General features: G+C 40.0%; 1 protein-coding gene and 1 long non-coding RNA gene across 5 annotated transcripts in view; one reads left to right on the top strand and one right to left on the bottom strand.

Moving 5' to 3' along the window:
- The window catches only part of LOC137196827 (uncharacterized), a 170,027-nt gene that overhangs the window by 57,129 nt on the left and 95,451 nt on the right, over nucleotides 1–17,447 (top strand). The window lies entirely within an intron of this gene.
- btbd3b (BTB (POZ) domain containing 3b) lies at nucleotides 80–9,594 on the bottom strand. Its single transcript, XM_067609723.1, has 4 exons — nucleotides 8,647–9,594; nucleotides 7,476–7,566; nucleotides 5,464–5,582; nucleotides 80–2,494 (listed from the first exon to the last, which is right to left on the bottom strand). The coding sequence occupies exons 1-4, from the start codon at nucleotides 8,955–8,957 to the stop codon at nucleotides 1,462–1,464; spliced, it is 1,554 nt and encodes a 517-aa protein (XP_067465824.1). The 5' UTR covers nucleotides 8,958–9,594; the 3' UTR covers nucleotides 80–1,461.

Genomic DNA, 17,447 nt, shown 5'->3' with positions numbered 1-17,447 from the left:
CTCCTAATTTCAGACAAAGTATGAAGCATTATCAATTTGATAGCATCTCTTTTTACAGATGGGATGCACAGCCAATATGTACCACTCGTGTTGTTTATTTGCATCATCAACAATCATACACATTCGTTGGTCTCCCAGCGCTGTAGCACGTAAACACAGGACATGAACACCAGTTTGCCCATCCATTGTCCTCACCAGACAAGCCCGTGAATGTTTATCCGACACCAGAAAAAAATATCCAGTAGCACAGGAAATCAAAAGAATTTGCCTCATTAAAAAGAACAAGTAACACATTTGATTACAAACCAACATCAGTACAATTCTGAAGCATATAACATATGCTTCTCCAAATACTGACACTGTATGATCACATTTGGAGGGAGTGCTCAGCAGTTCAGAGTGCACAGATTTTCAACAAAGAGAAGTCCATAAGATAAACAGTTTCTAACACAGAATCAATCATTGATCTTTTTGCTGTAAACAAAACCAAGGTGCCAGAACAATTAGTAGTACACATTAGATGAAATGGAACCAGTCTGACCACACTGTGAGTACTGCAATGCAGACAGTTTTAGATAGAAAACCAAAGAAATCTTTCACTCTACCATGTAGTGGTGAATGGTGATCACTTCAAGTCCTAATTTTCACTGTAAACATAATGTCACTGATCTAACTGAATTATCACTGTAGTGACTGAGATGAGTGTAGGTGCAGAGCAACATGCTACAGAGAGATAGGGGTTATGTGTCTCATTATATCTAGTGTTCCCTAATCTAAGACCCCTCAAGCCCTCTCTAAGTGCCCCTTTACTAGATTCAAAGTATCAAAAAGCTGCAGATACAATTTCAACCACTCAAATACAAATGCCTAATGGGTTTTACACACTACAATAGGACAAACAGTGTTTTTTGACCGTAATTTTATGTTGGTATTGAGTATCATACAGCCTTTTTCACTTCCATTATAATGCCAATGATCCAGACTGAGTAATGACATGAAATACTCATCATAGAATAGAGAATGTGAAGTATTGCTGCTATATATGTATGTTCATTCTATGCAAGCATAGAAATAATAAACATACTGTAGCATATTCATCATATAAGATATCTCTGTGGTCAGCATTGGCCACAAATGTGGCATCATATACATTTCAGAATTTACATATTTTCATATATACAGGCACATCTAGTGCAAGATATTTTTTTTTTATCTTTTAGGACTTTTGTTCATCTGCATATTTGTACAATCCAACATCTGGACACATATTTCTGGTCCTACTCAAGTGGACCATTTACTAAAATCAAAACCACATAAGACCTTTTCTGAGGTCTGAGATCAGAATTTTTTTGAATAATGCTGACAAAAATAAATAACAGAAAGTGACACTTTGCACAAAGTGATAATTTTCTCTTTTACATAGGTGCACTGAAAATCAGTCAGCTGTGTGCGCAGGGGTTGTCAAGCATAGAAGATAAGCTCAGGAATCTGACCCCCCTGAACCCCTGTGCCATTAGTGCTGTCTGAGGAGCACTGGAATTGAAATGTCACTTTCCCACACTGCACCTCTGTCATCCCTTCCTGTCCGAAGTAGCTCAGCTCATTCCCATCCAGAACCACACTGGCAGTGTAGAAGGTATCGGGCTCAATCTGGACTGGATACTCAAACCACACTGGGAAAGTGTTGCTGGAACCGTCAGAGAAGTATTTGCTGAGGTTTTGTCCCAGCAGAACTCCTTGACGTTTGAGCTCAATCTTGGCACTGTACTCTGCTGAGCCACAGCTAGATCCATACAGTCCAAACCCAGCGATAAAAACTCTTTTATCCACTGCAAACTGTATACTGTCACAGCGGCCTCGATAACGCCACTGATTGCTTCGGTAGGCACAGGACTGGAATCTGTGGCAGCGCTGGGGTGTCAGGCCCTTCCTGGGCTGGCTGACAAACTGCAGCTCAGGCTTCTTGGCTGCTGTGTACCACAGGAAGATGTCATTGGTCTCATTAAGAGTCAACACGCCCGACTGGGCTGCTCCATTGGCAAAATCATCCAGAGCCATTGTAGGGATACGTATCAGGTACATGGCCTTGCCCAAAACCTTGCGCTTGTTATCAGTCGATGAGGTGAGCTCCTGTCTCTGGCACTCAGCATCAGCCCAGCTGAGCGCAGCCTCAAATACCACTATCTCTTTAGCGTTGAGTGTCTCACGCTGTAGGATGCTCTCAAGGGTCTGGGCGTCGATGTCGCAGAAGCCCTCAGAGCGTAATGCCAGCTCAGCCTGGGCATCAATCACCTCCCAGCAGCGCTGTGTCAGCTCTGGCTCCTCAAACAGGCAGCTCTGGGAGAGTAACACGCAGGCATTCTTGGCACTCAGGCTGGTCTCCAGGAAGTTGACGCAGGCACGTGCCAGGTGAGGGACAATGTACTTCTTGGCAGCATAAAGAGTGGCCAACACTGTGTCAGCACTAAGGTCAATCTCATCGCAGTAAATGTACCTGTTGACACAAAAATGTGACTCTCAGCTATATAGACATAAAAAAACTGGGAAAGCCGCACACTCATAACTGATGAGTTTATTTCAACAAATGAAGTTCAACATTCCAGCAAATGCCTTGATGTCTATGAACATTAAACAGGGCAATGATGTGAGGGTGTAATATTAATGTGTGTGTGTGTGTGTGTATGTATATATATATATATATATATACATATCACTGAAATAGCCAGAAGAGTGCACTCAGTAGTGCAGATCTCTGCCAGGTGTGTACAGTCAAGATGGCGGAGAAGATAATAGAAATGGGGATTTATTCATGTCATATTGTGCCTAACTTTAGTGCACCTGGCGGAGATAACTAGAAATTTTTAGACAATTATGGTTTAAACTGACTGACAGTATTACAGTATTGAAAGCAATGGCATCGCGGCATCTGCTCAAAAACAGTGGGGGAAAATGATGAAATGGGATTCTAAACAGAGTGAAATCATTGTGCAAACCAATCAAACCAGCCAACAAAATAGTTTTCTGTGGGCAGAAATATGTGTCACCAGAAACTGCATTTGAATCATTTATATTTGAATTTGAATTGCTCGACTTAAGATAAGATAAAATGTACTTTAATGTCCCCGTAGGGAAATTTGTTCTGGACTCTATCCTGTAGTTCCACAGAAGATAAAATCATACATATTGCATAGTGAAAGAAAAAACAACAGCACATGGTTTCCATACACATACACAGTTTACACATACACTTGAATAATTGCATTAAAAACCTGAATTTGAATCATATAATTTGACTTTGTAGTGTTTAACTTGAGTAATTGCATTGAAAAACTGGATCTGAATAACATAATTTGAAACTGAATTAATTAGTCTGGAACTGAATTCCAATAAACTTAAAATTGAAGGTTATATTATGAAATTGAATTCAGTTGCTTTGAAACTGTATTTGATCTTCACTGAAAATTCAACTTTCTATCGACTTCCACATTCAGTTCTCACAATTCACATTCAGTTTACTGAGACTCACATCCGGTTGTTGAGGAAGAGCAATTGAGTGCAGATTCACAGACCTCCTAAGTTCAAGTACCAAGTACTGTAATGACAGGTGCTTTTCATTTAGCTAATGTGTCTCCTTGCTTCCTTCACTCATGTCTCATCCTCACGTCTCAGCTCCTCCCAACGAGGATGCGAGAAAGAGATGCGAGGAAGGGACGTGAGGATGGAGGAATTAAATTCATCCCATGGGACGTCCTCGCTCACTCTAGTATCATGATGCACATCACCTCATCTCTCAAATATGTAGAAGTCAGCTATCACTATGTAGAAATTATTAAGTAACAGTTTGAACTCTAAAGTTTAAACTTAAAACTTAATAATTACTTAATAATTTCTGGGCCAGCCTAAATATTGAGAGCTGGAAGGAAAACACCTGATAACTGCTCCAGTGTTTAATTATTTGATTATAGATCTACAGTAGTATCTGGCTGTCACAGAATATGACACAAATAGACAAGTTAAATCCATTAATTAACACCGACGAAAAGGAGCAAGAAAAACAGCTGCAGCCTGCAGAATATGTTTAAATAAAATATTGCTTGTTTAGTTTGTGAAAGTCCTTTTCAGGCTCAGGATGATTTTATAGGAGACATGCAGCTGTGTGACATCATATTTTCCTGAAGGAGCTGAGACATACTGGAAATGGAAAAAAAGAAAGGAGAAGCCTTCTGGCTTATGAAGAAAAATAATAAACTTACAAGAGTCTTTTATGATTGATTCACGATTCAATAATTTTTATTTTATGAATAAATATGAAAAGCTGCTGTTGGTGCCGTCATTCCTGTTCCACCGGTACTTTTCCTGATCTGCTGTATTAAAACAACAGCCTCACTGTTTACTGTCCCATCAGATCAGCTGATCAGTCAATAAACACATTTGATCAAAAAAAACTTCCATAGAGGATACACCTGCGGTTCCTCGCTCTAAGCTTCTCCAGGAGCCTCCTCTCTCCTCACTCCTCTTCTCCTTGAGGTGCATTTAAGGGATTGGATGATCCTCGATGATGGTGGAGGGACAGCCGGAGGATGGAGGAGAAAGGATGCAAGGGAGCATAAATTGGCCAAATGAAAAGCACCCCATGGATCAATGGGAGTGAAGGAAATGGTCAAAAATAGATACTGTTGCAGAGGGAATAGGTGCTGATTGGCCGAAAAGGAGTTCTGTGAATTTGCACTTGATTGCTCTTTCTCACCAACCATATGTGTGTCTCAGTAAACTGAAATTAAATTGCAAGAACTGAATTTGAATTGTGAGAACTGAAAATGGAAGTATATAGAGAGTTGATTTTTCAGTGAGGATCAAATACAGTTTCAGAGCAACTGAATTCAATCTCATAATATTACATTCAGTTTCAAGTTTTATTGGAATTCAGTTCCAAACTAATGAATTCAATTTCAAATGATAATATTCAGATTCAGTTTTTCAATGCAATTACTCAAGTTAAACAATGCAAACTCAAATTATGTGATTTAAATTCAGTTTTTTTAATGCAATTATTCAAGTTGAGCAACTCAAATTCAAATATAAATGATTCAAATTCAGTGTCTAGTGACATATTTCTGCACATAGTTTTCCTCCTACAAACTTTTCTACCACCTACTGTAGCTCGCCTTGCAAAGACAGAGAAAACAAAACTGAAATAAAAGTGATGGAGGAACAGCAGGAAGGAAGTATAGAGAATAATATGGAGTGATCCAGCATGAAAAGTGGAAAGTGTAATGTAATGAATGAAACGAAAATAGACATATAGATTCTGTCTCTGAGACACAGGAAGAAAACACTTCATTTCAGCGATTATGTACGTAAAGATGACATTAAGAAAAGAAAGTGCTGCAAGAGCAAAAAGAGCAAGGCCAGTCACAGGAAGTGCTGTATGTTGCAGAGTTTAGACAGAGGAGAATCACTTACTTCAACATTGCCAGAAAGGCAGCTGGTTCCACATCTGGAATGTGGATTTCATCCTTGTTTTCAGCCAGTTCACCATAAAACATGGCATGGAACACTGAGCTGCCCACAGCCAAAACATACTGTTGGAGGAAGAGAAAACACAGTGCGAGAGGCAAAAAAGAAATGAAAACATGTCCTAGTTAATCTGGAATTTCACTGGAAACTACAGTACATTTTGTGTAGTAACTTTTGGAAAAAAAAGAGAAAGATTAGTTGTAATGGTAAATTTACTGAATCCAGCAACACATGTAACTCTTCTTTACATAAAAACACAAATCTCCTCATGGATATTGAACAATGCCTCAATTCTAATCACTGAAGATTGAACCTGTTGAGTTTCTCACATAATGAGCAATGCTCAGCCAGATAGTATTTCCCCTGAGGACAGAGAGGCAGATTTCTAATGAACAAGATTGCCTCTGATAAAAAAAAGGAATTCCTAACACAACTGAACTGAGTGCAACAAAAGTTCAATTTACTGAAATTAATAACTTATGATGAAATCAGATGCAACACAATGCAGCTAATAATTTCAAGAATAAGCACAGTATGTAAGGGTATGAATCCTGTAATTATACTTAAGCACATTCATGTTTTAGGTCTGTGTGTGCACGCGTGTGTTCGGTGCGTGTGAGTGTGCAGCACAAGTATATGTAGGTGGGTAAGTGGGTGGTATAAATTTCCCAAAAAAGGCACACAGTCTTGCTCTGAAGTGATTAAATTACAGTGAGCCCAATCTAAAATAAACCTTGCAAATAAGGGCTTTTCAAAAACAATGATGTTACACACTGAAGTGTATGTTTCTTTTTCACAAAGACAGGTCAGCTGAGACACAGTTGCTCTGTCATATGGATTTAGAGATCAGTATATGAATACTGCATATAGGGAATATGATTAGTCCTACCTCTTGACCCGTTGTATTTTACAGATGTTCATTTGAAAGATATAGCTTTGTAAATAAAATCATACTGCATGTCTGAATTCCTGCCAAATGGACACAATAAAGATCACTGTGCTGAACGTCATAATGTTCCATTTGCATAATGTCTCAGCATAAAGTGCAGCCCAGTCATCCTCAATGTCCTTCCGTAACTGCTTTCGCAAAATGCACAAAGTGCACTGCAGCTACCAATCATAGATAATCCATTTGGGTCCCATATAAAGTCCAGAAAAGATGACCCTTGCTGGACTAACAGTGTTGATGTGGGATGGACAGCAATGCCAAATTCATGGTTCTAAAACCCCTTAACAGACTTAATGTGAATTTTATAATCATATTCAAATGGAGTCAGAATGATTATGTGCTTTTAGATTATGCTCATAGTCAATCATTCATGTGAACATCTTGAAAAAACAATGAGGTCAGAGGGCGGATTGAACAAAGAAGTCAGAGGATGTCGACCTGCAGCTTTCAACTCGCATAAACAGGATGAATATATAGGCCTAATTATGATAATCATAATCATAGCTATTTAAAGTACATTTCATTGTACTGCCATTCCAAAATCCAAAAGCTAATCAAGTAAATGAGTACAAAAGTGTTTATAGGATGTGAGGTGCAGAGTTGAATGCACCTAATTCTATGTCTTATCATTGTAACTGCGTGCTGTTGAATGTATTTGATTAAAAGTTGAGTAATTGCGGAGCTGTTTCTGAAAAGCTGAGCTAAAGAAGAGACAAAGGCGATCCATTCTGTGTTGAGATGACTGCTGGAGAGGATATCCCTTCCTCCTTCGCTCACTCACAGCTTCTATCCTTCAGCCTCATTTACATAAATAATTGAGGACTGTCTCGAAAAGACACATGGTGCGGAAGTGAGAATGGAGCACAAAGGATTTCAGTTAAATTACTGCTGGCAGCGAGGAAGATTATTTTTATGCTGATATGATGTGAACAACATTGGGTCGGCTGATTGCTTGTTTGTTTATTTCCTCTCTGCTAACTGTGATTTTACTGGTTAGGGAAATTCTTACTCTGTGTCCTGGCAGCCGCTGCGTCCTTCCAGGCTGACCCACCACAAAGTGAACATCTGCCATCAGCTCATTGTTGAACATTACTGAATTTCTGAAAAGGGAAAGAAAGAAAAATACAGAAGAAAACAAATTTTATATACTTTATTACTTGTATATTTGTTCTAGGAGCGAGGAATAGGAGATATTAAATGATGATCAGTGCATATAAACTCACATATACTGTATGTATTTTATGAGAATAATAAAACTCATACCAACTAGTTGCCAGAGTCTTTAGCAGAAGTTCAAACAAAGTTGTAAATTACATGTATTTTTATCTTTCCTGCTACTCCTCTATAAACAAGACTTTTATGATTGTATGGAGTGTCCCTACTGATCAGGCAAGACTGAAGATTAATTTAAAAGTCTTACACATCAAACTAAAAATTATTTAATGTCTCAATCATTTTTGAACTTAAACCTATGCAAAGAGGTAACTGAGACAATCAACTGAATGGAAAATCCCCATTTTGAAAGAATGAGATCAACAATAAAGCTGTGTTCATATATTATTGAGTAGTGGAACATGTCACAGGGGTGGATAAACAGCCCCATGATGTTCTGGAGAGACAACAAAGCCAGGTCGGAAAGCACACATTTTGCTCTGGACCAGCTGGGGTCTTTTACTGATAGGCCAAGGTAAATATTTAGATTTTAGTACAGAGCAACCTCTGCCTGTTGTGCATATCAAACGCACCTGCTGTCTGTCCACCCTCTGTTATGTCAGAGCGACAAAGTCTGCAAGAGCAGAGAGGGTGTAAACAGAGATACCCCCAGCAGATTGAGGGCAGGGCGGAGGGAACACCCACTCACACTTGAACCCATACATACACACACACACACACACACACACACACACACACACAGAGGAACACACACACAGCAGTATACATTCAAGACTAGTTTTTAGGACACATTTCATTTTTATTAATTATATTGAGTTTCTGTTTATTCTTTCAGAAAACTAGCATTACAAATTCAGTGAAAACATGCCATTCTAATCTAACTTTCTTAGAAAATTTCAAATTAATTCATTTTGACTTCATCTTCTCTGTTTGTAATGTTTATGAGACATGTTGGGAGCAGCAGTAATGGTCCCTGGCTCAAGAAGAGGCTGGCTGGTTGTACCTACCTTTCTCTTATAGTGGAGTACAGTCCCTGCCAGTTACAGTTCTGAATGGTGTTGTTGTTGTTGAGGTTCTGCTGCTGGTACTGTTGCACTGTGGTGGTGGAAGCCGGCTTTTTGGTGGGAAAAATGTCAGCTGCCATTTTCTTCTTCTTCTTGCTCCTCAGAGTGATGATCTCATAACAGACTGGGGGCAGCTTGGAGCTGCCACTGGCATTCCCTTTCTTGGAGCTTTTACTTGACTTGCTTTTTACTGACTCAGGAAGCATTAAGAAGAAAGTCAGACATTTCATGTTCCTTCCCTTGGCATCGACCATGAGTGTGTTCAACTGCCGAGCAGTGGGAGTGCATGCAGAGAAGACATTCACCAGGAGTGGGCAGGTGCGAGGGAGGACTCGGGAAGAGGACAGCAGAGACTTGAGCTGTACTCAGCAGCACGGTAGTCAGAGATCCTGTCTGAGGTTTCACCTTTCGGGAACTACCAGGATAACTCTCTTGTTTTGCCCGTATTCTTCACTCCTCTGAAGAGTCAGGCTCAGACTGGTGATCCAAAGGCACTTTTCTTCTGTGTGAAGTTTGATCTGCTGACGAAGAGGCTCCTGGGGTTCCCATGCCTGCTTGTCCAGAGTGATGAGATCAGCTCTTCAAATCACTTCTTTTTCTCCTCTGTTCCCTCGCCTCTCTCACTCACTGCTCTGCTGAGGGTTGGCCTGACAGCCCCAGATTTAGTACAGCTGCAGTGGTCCTCAGGCAGGCAGCGATGTTTACTCAATTCCTTTCATTTCCCACTTACTCCTTGTGTGCTTCTCTTCCCCTCTCAGTCTCTCTTCCTCTGTGGTTCTACCTTTTTCCTCTTCAACACTTTCTTTTTTTTCCTCCCTCTCCTCCACGGAGCACAGTCATCTGCAGGATGCTGTAGCCGTGGATGCTGTGTCGCTCTGCTCAGCCACTCGTTCTGCTGACTACAGAGGTTGAATGGGAGAGCGCAGAAGAGATAGAGAGGCCCCCCCTCCCCTCCCCCGGACCCTCTCAGCACAGTACACGGCTCTCTTCACAGCACAGCCAATGGCAGCGCACGGCATTCATGATTGGCTAATGCAGCCTAGTGCAGCGCATACTTGAATATGCAATAGTCAACGTCTCTATTAAAGAGACAGCCATCCCCCATAAGAATGATATATTCATCCACAGATTTACTTCCTCTGTTTGCTTCACCTGGAGTCACTGCATTCAGTTTGCACCACAGCAAATATAGACTCCATGTTATAATTTAAAAGGGCAATGCAAATGCACAGGGATCTTTTTAAGGGCAGAATTTGCTTAATTCATGCATTCTCTGACAGTCATATTTCTTTTTTTAATAAGCTTTTCATAAATGTATACAAAGACTTGAATTTGCAATTCATTGTTCCCTTTGCTGCTTTAACTAGACTTATGACCTTAACAGTTTTGTACATGCAAAACCTCTTTAGATTCAAGTCCGTATAAGACTTACAGACACACTATCAAAATGCACAAGCAATGCTCATGCTACCGTAATTAGATCTTGTACTGTAACATATTGCAGTGTGCTAATATTCCTGTGTCTTTAAATATGTCTGATTTGAATTAGTATCCTGTTTTTGCCTTTTAAATACGTGAAGTCAGCATGTAACACTACAGACGTTCTCTCAGAGCCTGTCTTGTGAAAAGCTTACCGCTTCCAGTCCCAAACCTAGAAAGTGTTCTTGTGCTTAAGCTTTCTTGTTAAGTCATCTCTTCAGAAGAGTACATGGGGCTTTAAACGTAATGCAGTCTTTGCACAATGTATAATGCATACAGTTCTTTTGCTCTTCTTGTGTAGTTTGGCTTTTGCACAGTGGGTATTCTATTTAAAGCACTGGGATGATTTAGCTTTTTGGTGGTAGTGGTGTAAAATATTATGAAATGCTGACATATTTAATACAATAATAATTTAGTATTTAATTGATTTTATTTTATAGCTCATTGGTAATATTAATAGTGTTAATATTTACCTCCCATTAATACTAGTTTTGTCTTTAGTAGCACTATTATCACCAATAGTTGCTCATTTACTGCGTCATATCATATTTCATTTGTAAGAAGGGAAAATAAAACTAACAAAAAGAGCAGGAAGATGTGAATAAATTTAATTGAGAAAGCCTTGAAACACTGTCACAATAATGATTTTTCCATAAACCCTAATTAACTGTCTTAGTATCTGCTGCTCAGAGGAGAATTAGCCCACAAAGCTCCCTTATACACTGTGTGGTGTCGAACAGAGAAATTTGCTATGGTAACATCGAACCAACATTACAGGGCACCATGCTCTCAAATTGCAGGCCACTAGAGATGTTACCTTGGTAACCACATCCACAAGCAACAGCGGGACAGACATGTAGTATACAGACAGAAAAACAATGGCTATGGTAAAGGTAAAGTGCTTATGTAATTCTGCATCTTTCTACTTAACAAAAAACCTTAAATTAGATAATATTTGTGCTATGGTTTTTTTTTCCACTATTTTAGTCAAATAGAGCAGAATATTTAAGAAGCAACCCCGATAGCTGGTGACAGAATACACATGTTAAACCAACAGTTTTGTGATTTATCTGGCACCATGTCATAGTAGCCTATGTGACAAATATGATGTCATTATACGCATATCACCCTAAATGGCTTCCTGCTTTCTTTAATTGCATTTTCTCTCCATTCATCAGCAGAAAATGTAATCCTGTTATTCACACATTCAGGTCGGAGTGAGAGGAGGAAGTAATGGTGTTATCACAGCATCAACATCACCTTTGTCTCACACTATGTCATCACGTAGTCACACATTTTCACGGAAAAGGAAAACATTAGTAGTGGCACAGCAATCAGCATTGTGGCTGACAAAGACTGCTGGTCCTCATTTAATCATTTATGGTTAAATAATGTAAAAATTAATATAACACAGGCTAAAGTAAGTGTGCACGAAAATAGATGAATTCTGTGTTCGTCATATAGCCAGTGCTCAACATATCTCAACTATCATTCTTTTATGATTTTGAGATAAAATGTTCGAAGCAAGTACCCAGTTTAAACTTGTGCCTTGTATTTCAGTGCTTGGAAGAAGTCCAGCCTCAGTGTATTAACTTCAAAAGGTGAAGTTAAAAAGCATCAGAAGTCCAGCTGTGCCTTTGTTGATTGCGTCTTGATGACAATACTGAATGCAACACCCTTATCTTCAAAATAGTCCTTCTAAGACACTTTCATCTCTTAAGAAGTAACCAGTGCAGCCGGTGTGAAATCCAGACAAGGTGGAGAAAGTAGAAGTAGTCAGGTACTTTAAACATTTTCGATGATGCATCAATAAATTAGGTTGCTCTCCATCTCTGCTGTTGTTTCCACCAGCTCATATTCTATTTTATCCTTCATAAACAGGCTCAAGAAGTTTCCATGAAGTAAATGACTGTAATATTCATCAGTATTGTGACCAAAAAGATTACACATCTTATTAATACATACCGGCTTATCTGCAGTGTTTTGTAATCAGAATGAAAAATATACTTTAGTTGCTTTCTGATTAAAAAATGAAGTGCTGGGGGGTAGTTTTTCTGTATAAAAGTCCTATTAGTAATCAAATGAGGTGCTATCTTTATAGGGTTTCGTAGGAACATCTGAAAGCATAATTGCTCCAAAACCCACTGAATTATGAGGTCATTAGTTATGTCGTGGAGGGTGACTGCTTGCTAGTCTGAGTTTGAGCACAGAGATGCGGCCCTTGGTAGTGGCAGGACTCTTCTGCAGAGAGACACCTGCTGCGAGGCTTGGCTGAGCACAGCGGAGGAGAGAGGAGGCTGGGAAATGAACTGTGATGCTGGCCTGGCACACGGAGGCAGGGACAGGATCCAGCAGCTCGTCCTGTGTTCACCCCCGCATCCCCCCATCACCACCACCACCACCACCACCGCCTGCCCTCTCCGTCGCCACCGTTAAAGCAGGCAAGGGCACCTGACAGGTGGAAGGGGCGGAAGTGATGGCGTCTGCCCAGAGACTGAGCTTAGAACTCCTGAAAAAGAGAACTGTTAGTCAGCGGGGTCTGGGAGAGAGACGGCAGTCATGCAGAAGAACAGTGTGAGTGTTTGTTAGTTATGCATGTGTGTGTGTGTGTGTGTGTGTGTGTGTGCGTGTGTGTGTGTGTGTTGAAAGTGTCCATATGCGAGTTAATGTGTATTTATGAAACCGAAACTTGAGGTTTATCCAAACTCCCCTTCTGACACTGCTCTGTTTCTCCATTTTTCTTTTCTCCTCGTTCACATCGTCTCATAATCAGCTTGTCAAAATTTGAGTAATACGTTTACAATCGCAGGATAAACATATAATTAGATTATGCAATCATGTATTTTCCAAGATGAATTTTTCAACCATTTCTTGTCCAACAAATGGCCTAACACACACTGACCAGAGAACACAATAACACCATAGATAAGATGATAGCTTCTCCTTCGGCTCACAATTAATATGTCACAGTCAGAAGATGTATGGGGGTAATTTTATGTGCCTGGAGAGCACAGAAAAGCCACAGACTGTAGGAGGGCCACAAGATCCCCAAGCCTCTCTGGATCGCATGTGCTTGAGCAACTACTTTCACATAGGCACACTTTCACCACACATACAGTAGCTATCTATCTTTCTGTCTTGTCTGTCTTTCTTTCAGCTGTGTGTGCGTGTGTGTGTGTGTGTGCTGCTGCTGAGTGCGTGGACACAGTAATGACAGTGTAGAGATCACCTTATAACCCCGGCCCACCGCGTGTTCACACGCTGACTCCCACACACTTTCTACAGCTGCTCACTCATCGCCTCTCTGCACTGTCATATAAAACTTGACAGCCATAATTTTCATTCTGATTAAATGTTTTGCTCGTGGTACGGAGTAGTCTTCGCTGATCTATAATGTATTCTGCCCTGCGGTTAATTCTGTTTATTTGTTTGAGTGTTGTCTGCTGCCCCCCTCAAGGAATTACAGTTCTTTTTTAATGGAAGGGTGGATGCACCAGTGACTGTGGGTGTTACATTGTCTGTTCTTGGTTTTTATGTAGCTATATTGGCAACTAGGAAAATTGAAAGAGTATGATGCGGAGGAGCTGTACCTAGTAGGTAGTGTTTTAAAGATGATCCATAACAAATACCATGTTCAGATTCAAAGAGGTTCTTGACTTTGAAATTTAGCTTTTTGGGCTCAAGGTTGATGATTCAACCTTTTTCATCAAAACTGAGCCTCCATTTTCTCAACCCTCATCCAGTATGCGAGTACTGGAGGACATGACTCTGAATGAGCTAATCCTGTATCTTGACATTGGGTCAGAATGACTCTTTCCAAACTATCTGCCCTCCAAGTCTTCTATTATGGAGGCTTTCCAGGTCTGGTTTGCATTGATTAAACACAGAGGCACAGGCAGGTTACAGAGACCGGAGCACCTGCTGTTAAAGAAGTGACAGCTCAGCTGTGGGAGGAGTTCAGGGGTAATGGAAAATGATTTTTAGAGTCTGATTTCTAAACCTCAAAGAGGTTCTGGTAAACCATTGTAGGAGGCAGGATGTTGCTCAGTGGGGATAGGGAAGTGCTGGAATTTGTCAGGGGGGCATTGTTGTAAGGTGAAATGAAAACTTTGAGCAAATCCTGACAAGCAGAGCTGTAGTCTAGAGTCCTAAAAAGCCCCTTCTAAATGGCATTTAGTACTACCATTTTATTTTACTTTTCACATGTGTTATTCAGAAAATTAATTGTGATTAATACAAATTGCCTGTCCAATGCAGGATATACACTACAGTTGCTAGGAAGTCTCTTATCCTCTGTCTAATTCTACTACCATCCAGATCAATATGTGATTCATAAATTACAAATATTTTTGGCAATAGAAGTGCTCTGGAGTCTGACTGGAAGGATATGCTTCTTCACTAATTTATGAGAGTAATAAAGTACTACTTTATGAGCCCATATCGTTCATTAAAATCACTGACGTAGAATGTACTAAATTACATAACCAACATTGATTTTCCCGCAATACTAATCCAGTCTGGACACAGTTTATCTCCTTTGCATAGATCACTGAGGCAGTTACAGAGCTCTGCAGTGGAAACGTTTAATGTTCTGTTATTTGAGTTTAGAAATCAAGCGAGGACTGTGTTCCCTGAGATCTCCTGCAGGAGATGCGATGGAAGTGTGGGTGCTAGGGCAGCCACAGGGACCTTCCCAATTCTTACACACTCGAAGTTAGAGCTGCTTTGACATATTAAGCTTTCAGTAAAGCTTATTCAAATTTGGTGCCAGTTTCAGGACATAATATTCACAAACAGAAATCCAGGTGCAGCTATGGTTCAGGAAGCATCCAATTTCCTGCAACCTCATTTGAATGTGATCTCAAATGTGCATAGGAGTGTTGCAACAGTCGGGTGGGGGGTTGGGGTCAGCTCTGGGGTCTGTTACCTGTAAAGCACTTAAAATCAATATTAAAAAAGAGCTATGCAGGTTGTTATTACTAATACATACTAAGGATGAAACTACTATCAGTTATTTTTAAATTAGTCACCATTCTTCCTTCTCTCTATGGTTATAACACATATGTTCAATCAATGCAGTCCCAACGTTTCTTACTCTCAAATGATCCGATTGCTTTTCTCGCTATTATGAGAACACTGAAAACCAATCATAACCTACCTGTCAAATATTTATATACTGTATCCAATACCTCCATCTCCCCACCCCCACCAGGGTCCAGGACGTCTACTAGTACAGCATCAGGTTTTACAGACTCATAGTCCATCATCTCACATACATAAACTCACCTGCACCATCACACAGTTGTTAAATGTAAAATGTTTGAGTCAGTGACAGGGTTCAAATCACCCAGTGTTGTAAAGTATACAGGTTTTCATTCCAACCACAGCATTATAATTTGCATAATGTCAGACAGGAGACACCTATCAGTGAAATCAGCTGCTGTACTGTTAGTGTATGTAGGTGCTAAAACCTACATGCTTGTCACCCACACATGGGACATGGTTGCCTATTCCTGCAGCACAGCACCATGCTCTGCAAAAAGTAAAATATGGAAAGCAAGGTGTTGACGAAGCTGTTTCAGTGTTGGCAGGAGTCCCACCGATGCTGGAAAGGCTGACCATATGGTTCCTTCTGTGATGTGATTTAACATGTCTGCATCTCATGCAGATGCAGGAACTGATGTATGAACACAAGAAGCCCAGTCATAATGTGCACTTTATCTTTGCAGTAGCTTATACATTTTCAAATCACATATTACCGTAGGAGTTGTGCTGTCTTGGATTGTGATAAATATGTACATGATTATCTAAACAAACTCCTGATGTGTTCAAGCTGCGTCAAAGGAGCCCCAAAGGAGCAGAGTGCTGACCAGGCACATATAGGCATGGAGAAAACAAAGACAGCGAGAGAAAAAGAGAGAGAGCAGACAGATGGAAAAGAGATATAGAGATGGTTTGTGATGAGGGTCCTTTTGTCGAGGAGGAGGGGATGTCTCCTTACTGTGTTAATAAAGGAGGAGAATGGCAGTGGGATAACAGTAATGATGTGCTCAGCTGTCTAGATCATATCTATGACATTTATACAGAGGGAAAGATAAGTGACAGAGAACAACAACATTTGAATATACAATGAACGTGTTAAGTAAAAGAAGACTTATTATGTAGTTTATATAATATTAAGGATTAATATATTGGATATACTTCACACTGAGATTCTGCTATTAAGATGCCATAACGTTGTGGTCAGATGCTATAGCTTGTTAAAATACGGATGCTGTCAGATGACCCCATGTTCTATATTGCAACATGAAATTGTATATGTGTGTGAGAGAATGTGTGTGTGTGTGTGTGTGTTTATCAACAGAAACCGCTTGGCAAGAGAAGGTCAGAGAGGAGATTGGGTTTTCTGAACTGAAAGTGAAAACAGTCCCTATAGAAAGCCATGGAAAAGCAAAAAAGTGAGATATGGTTCTGTGGAGCACATGGGAAAAGCCCTTCAAAGCTGATTCTTAATCCTTTTCTACCCCAGACCTCCTCCCTTCTCCTTCCCTCAGTTTAATCTCTGACACTGCATTAACATTTAAATTTTTCACAGCAATTTGAATCCAGTGTATGCCACGACCACCTAGATTTATTCATTTACACTAATTACCTAGTGCTGCAATGGGAGTGGATGGTTTAACCTTCTCACTGCTAATTTCTCATGATTTCTCCACAGCCCCACAGGGGTAAAATATGACCTTTTCCAATTTTATTATCAGCAACACAAACAAGTGACACTAATCAGAATAATGTAGTGGCACCTTTAAAAAGCATTTCATTCCATTTCAATTTGTAGAAAATTGACCATATGTAGAATGTTTTATCTTATTTGGCTTTACTTTCAGTACATGATTCGTGGTTCTGCTTTGTAGTAGAGATTTCTGTCCCAAACATATTCTCTGGCAGCCGGCCAGTTTGTTATATTCACTGGAGTTGAACAACTAAAGAGCTAAACCTGTTGCAAAGATTGCTATGAAAGATTGTGAGGTTTTGCTGATTTGTCTGTCTGTCCAGCCCCACACAGTGTTATCTTAGAGACAGCTTTTGGTTTGTTGCCCCTGGCGAAGACGAAATAATGGCTTTTTGAGACAAAAGGACTTGTGCGCCCTTGAGAAAATGTGACTTTAACAATTTCACAAACCTGCCCAGAGTAGGTGACAAAAAGAGGAGCCACAAAGGTCCACATACATTTATGAATTTGACTATTACCTGTAGTTAAAATA

This window comes from Thunnus thynnus, chromosome 14 (assembly GCF_963924715.1).
Source record: "Thunnus thynnus chromosome 14, fThuThy2.1, whole genome shotgun sequence".
Lineage (NCBI taxonomy): Eukaryota > Metazoa > Chordata > Actinopteri > Scombriformes > Scombridae > Thunnus > Thunnus thynnus.
The sequence above is the reverse complement of the archived record's forward strand: the minus strand, read 5'-3'. Positions and strand labels throughout refer to the sequence as shown.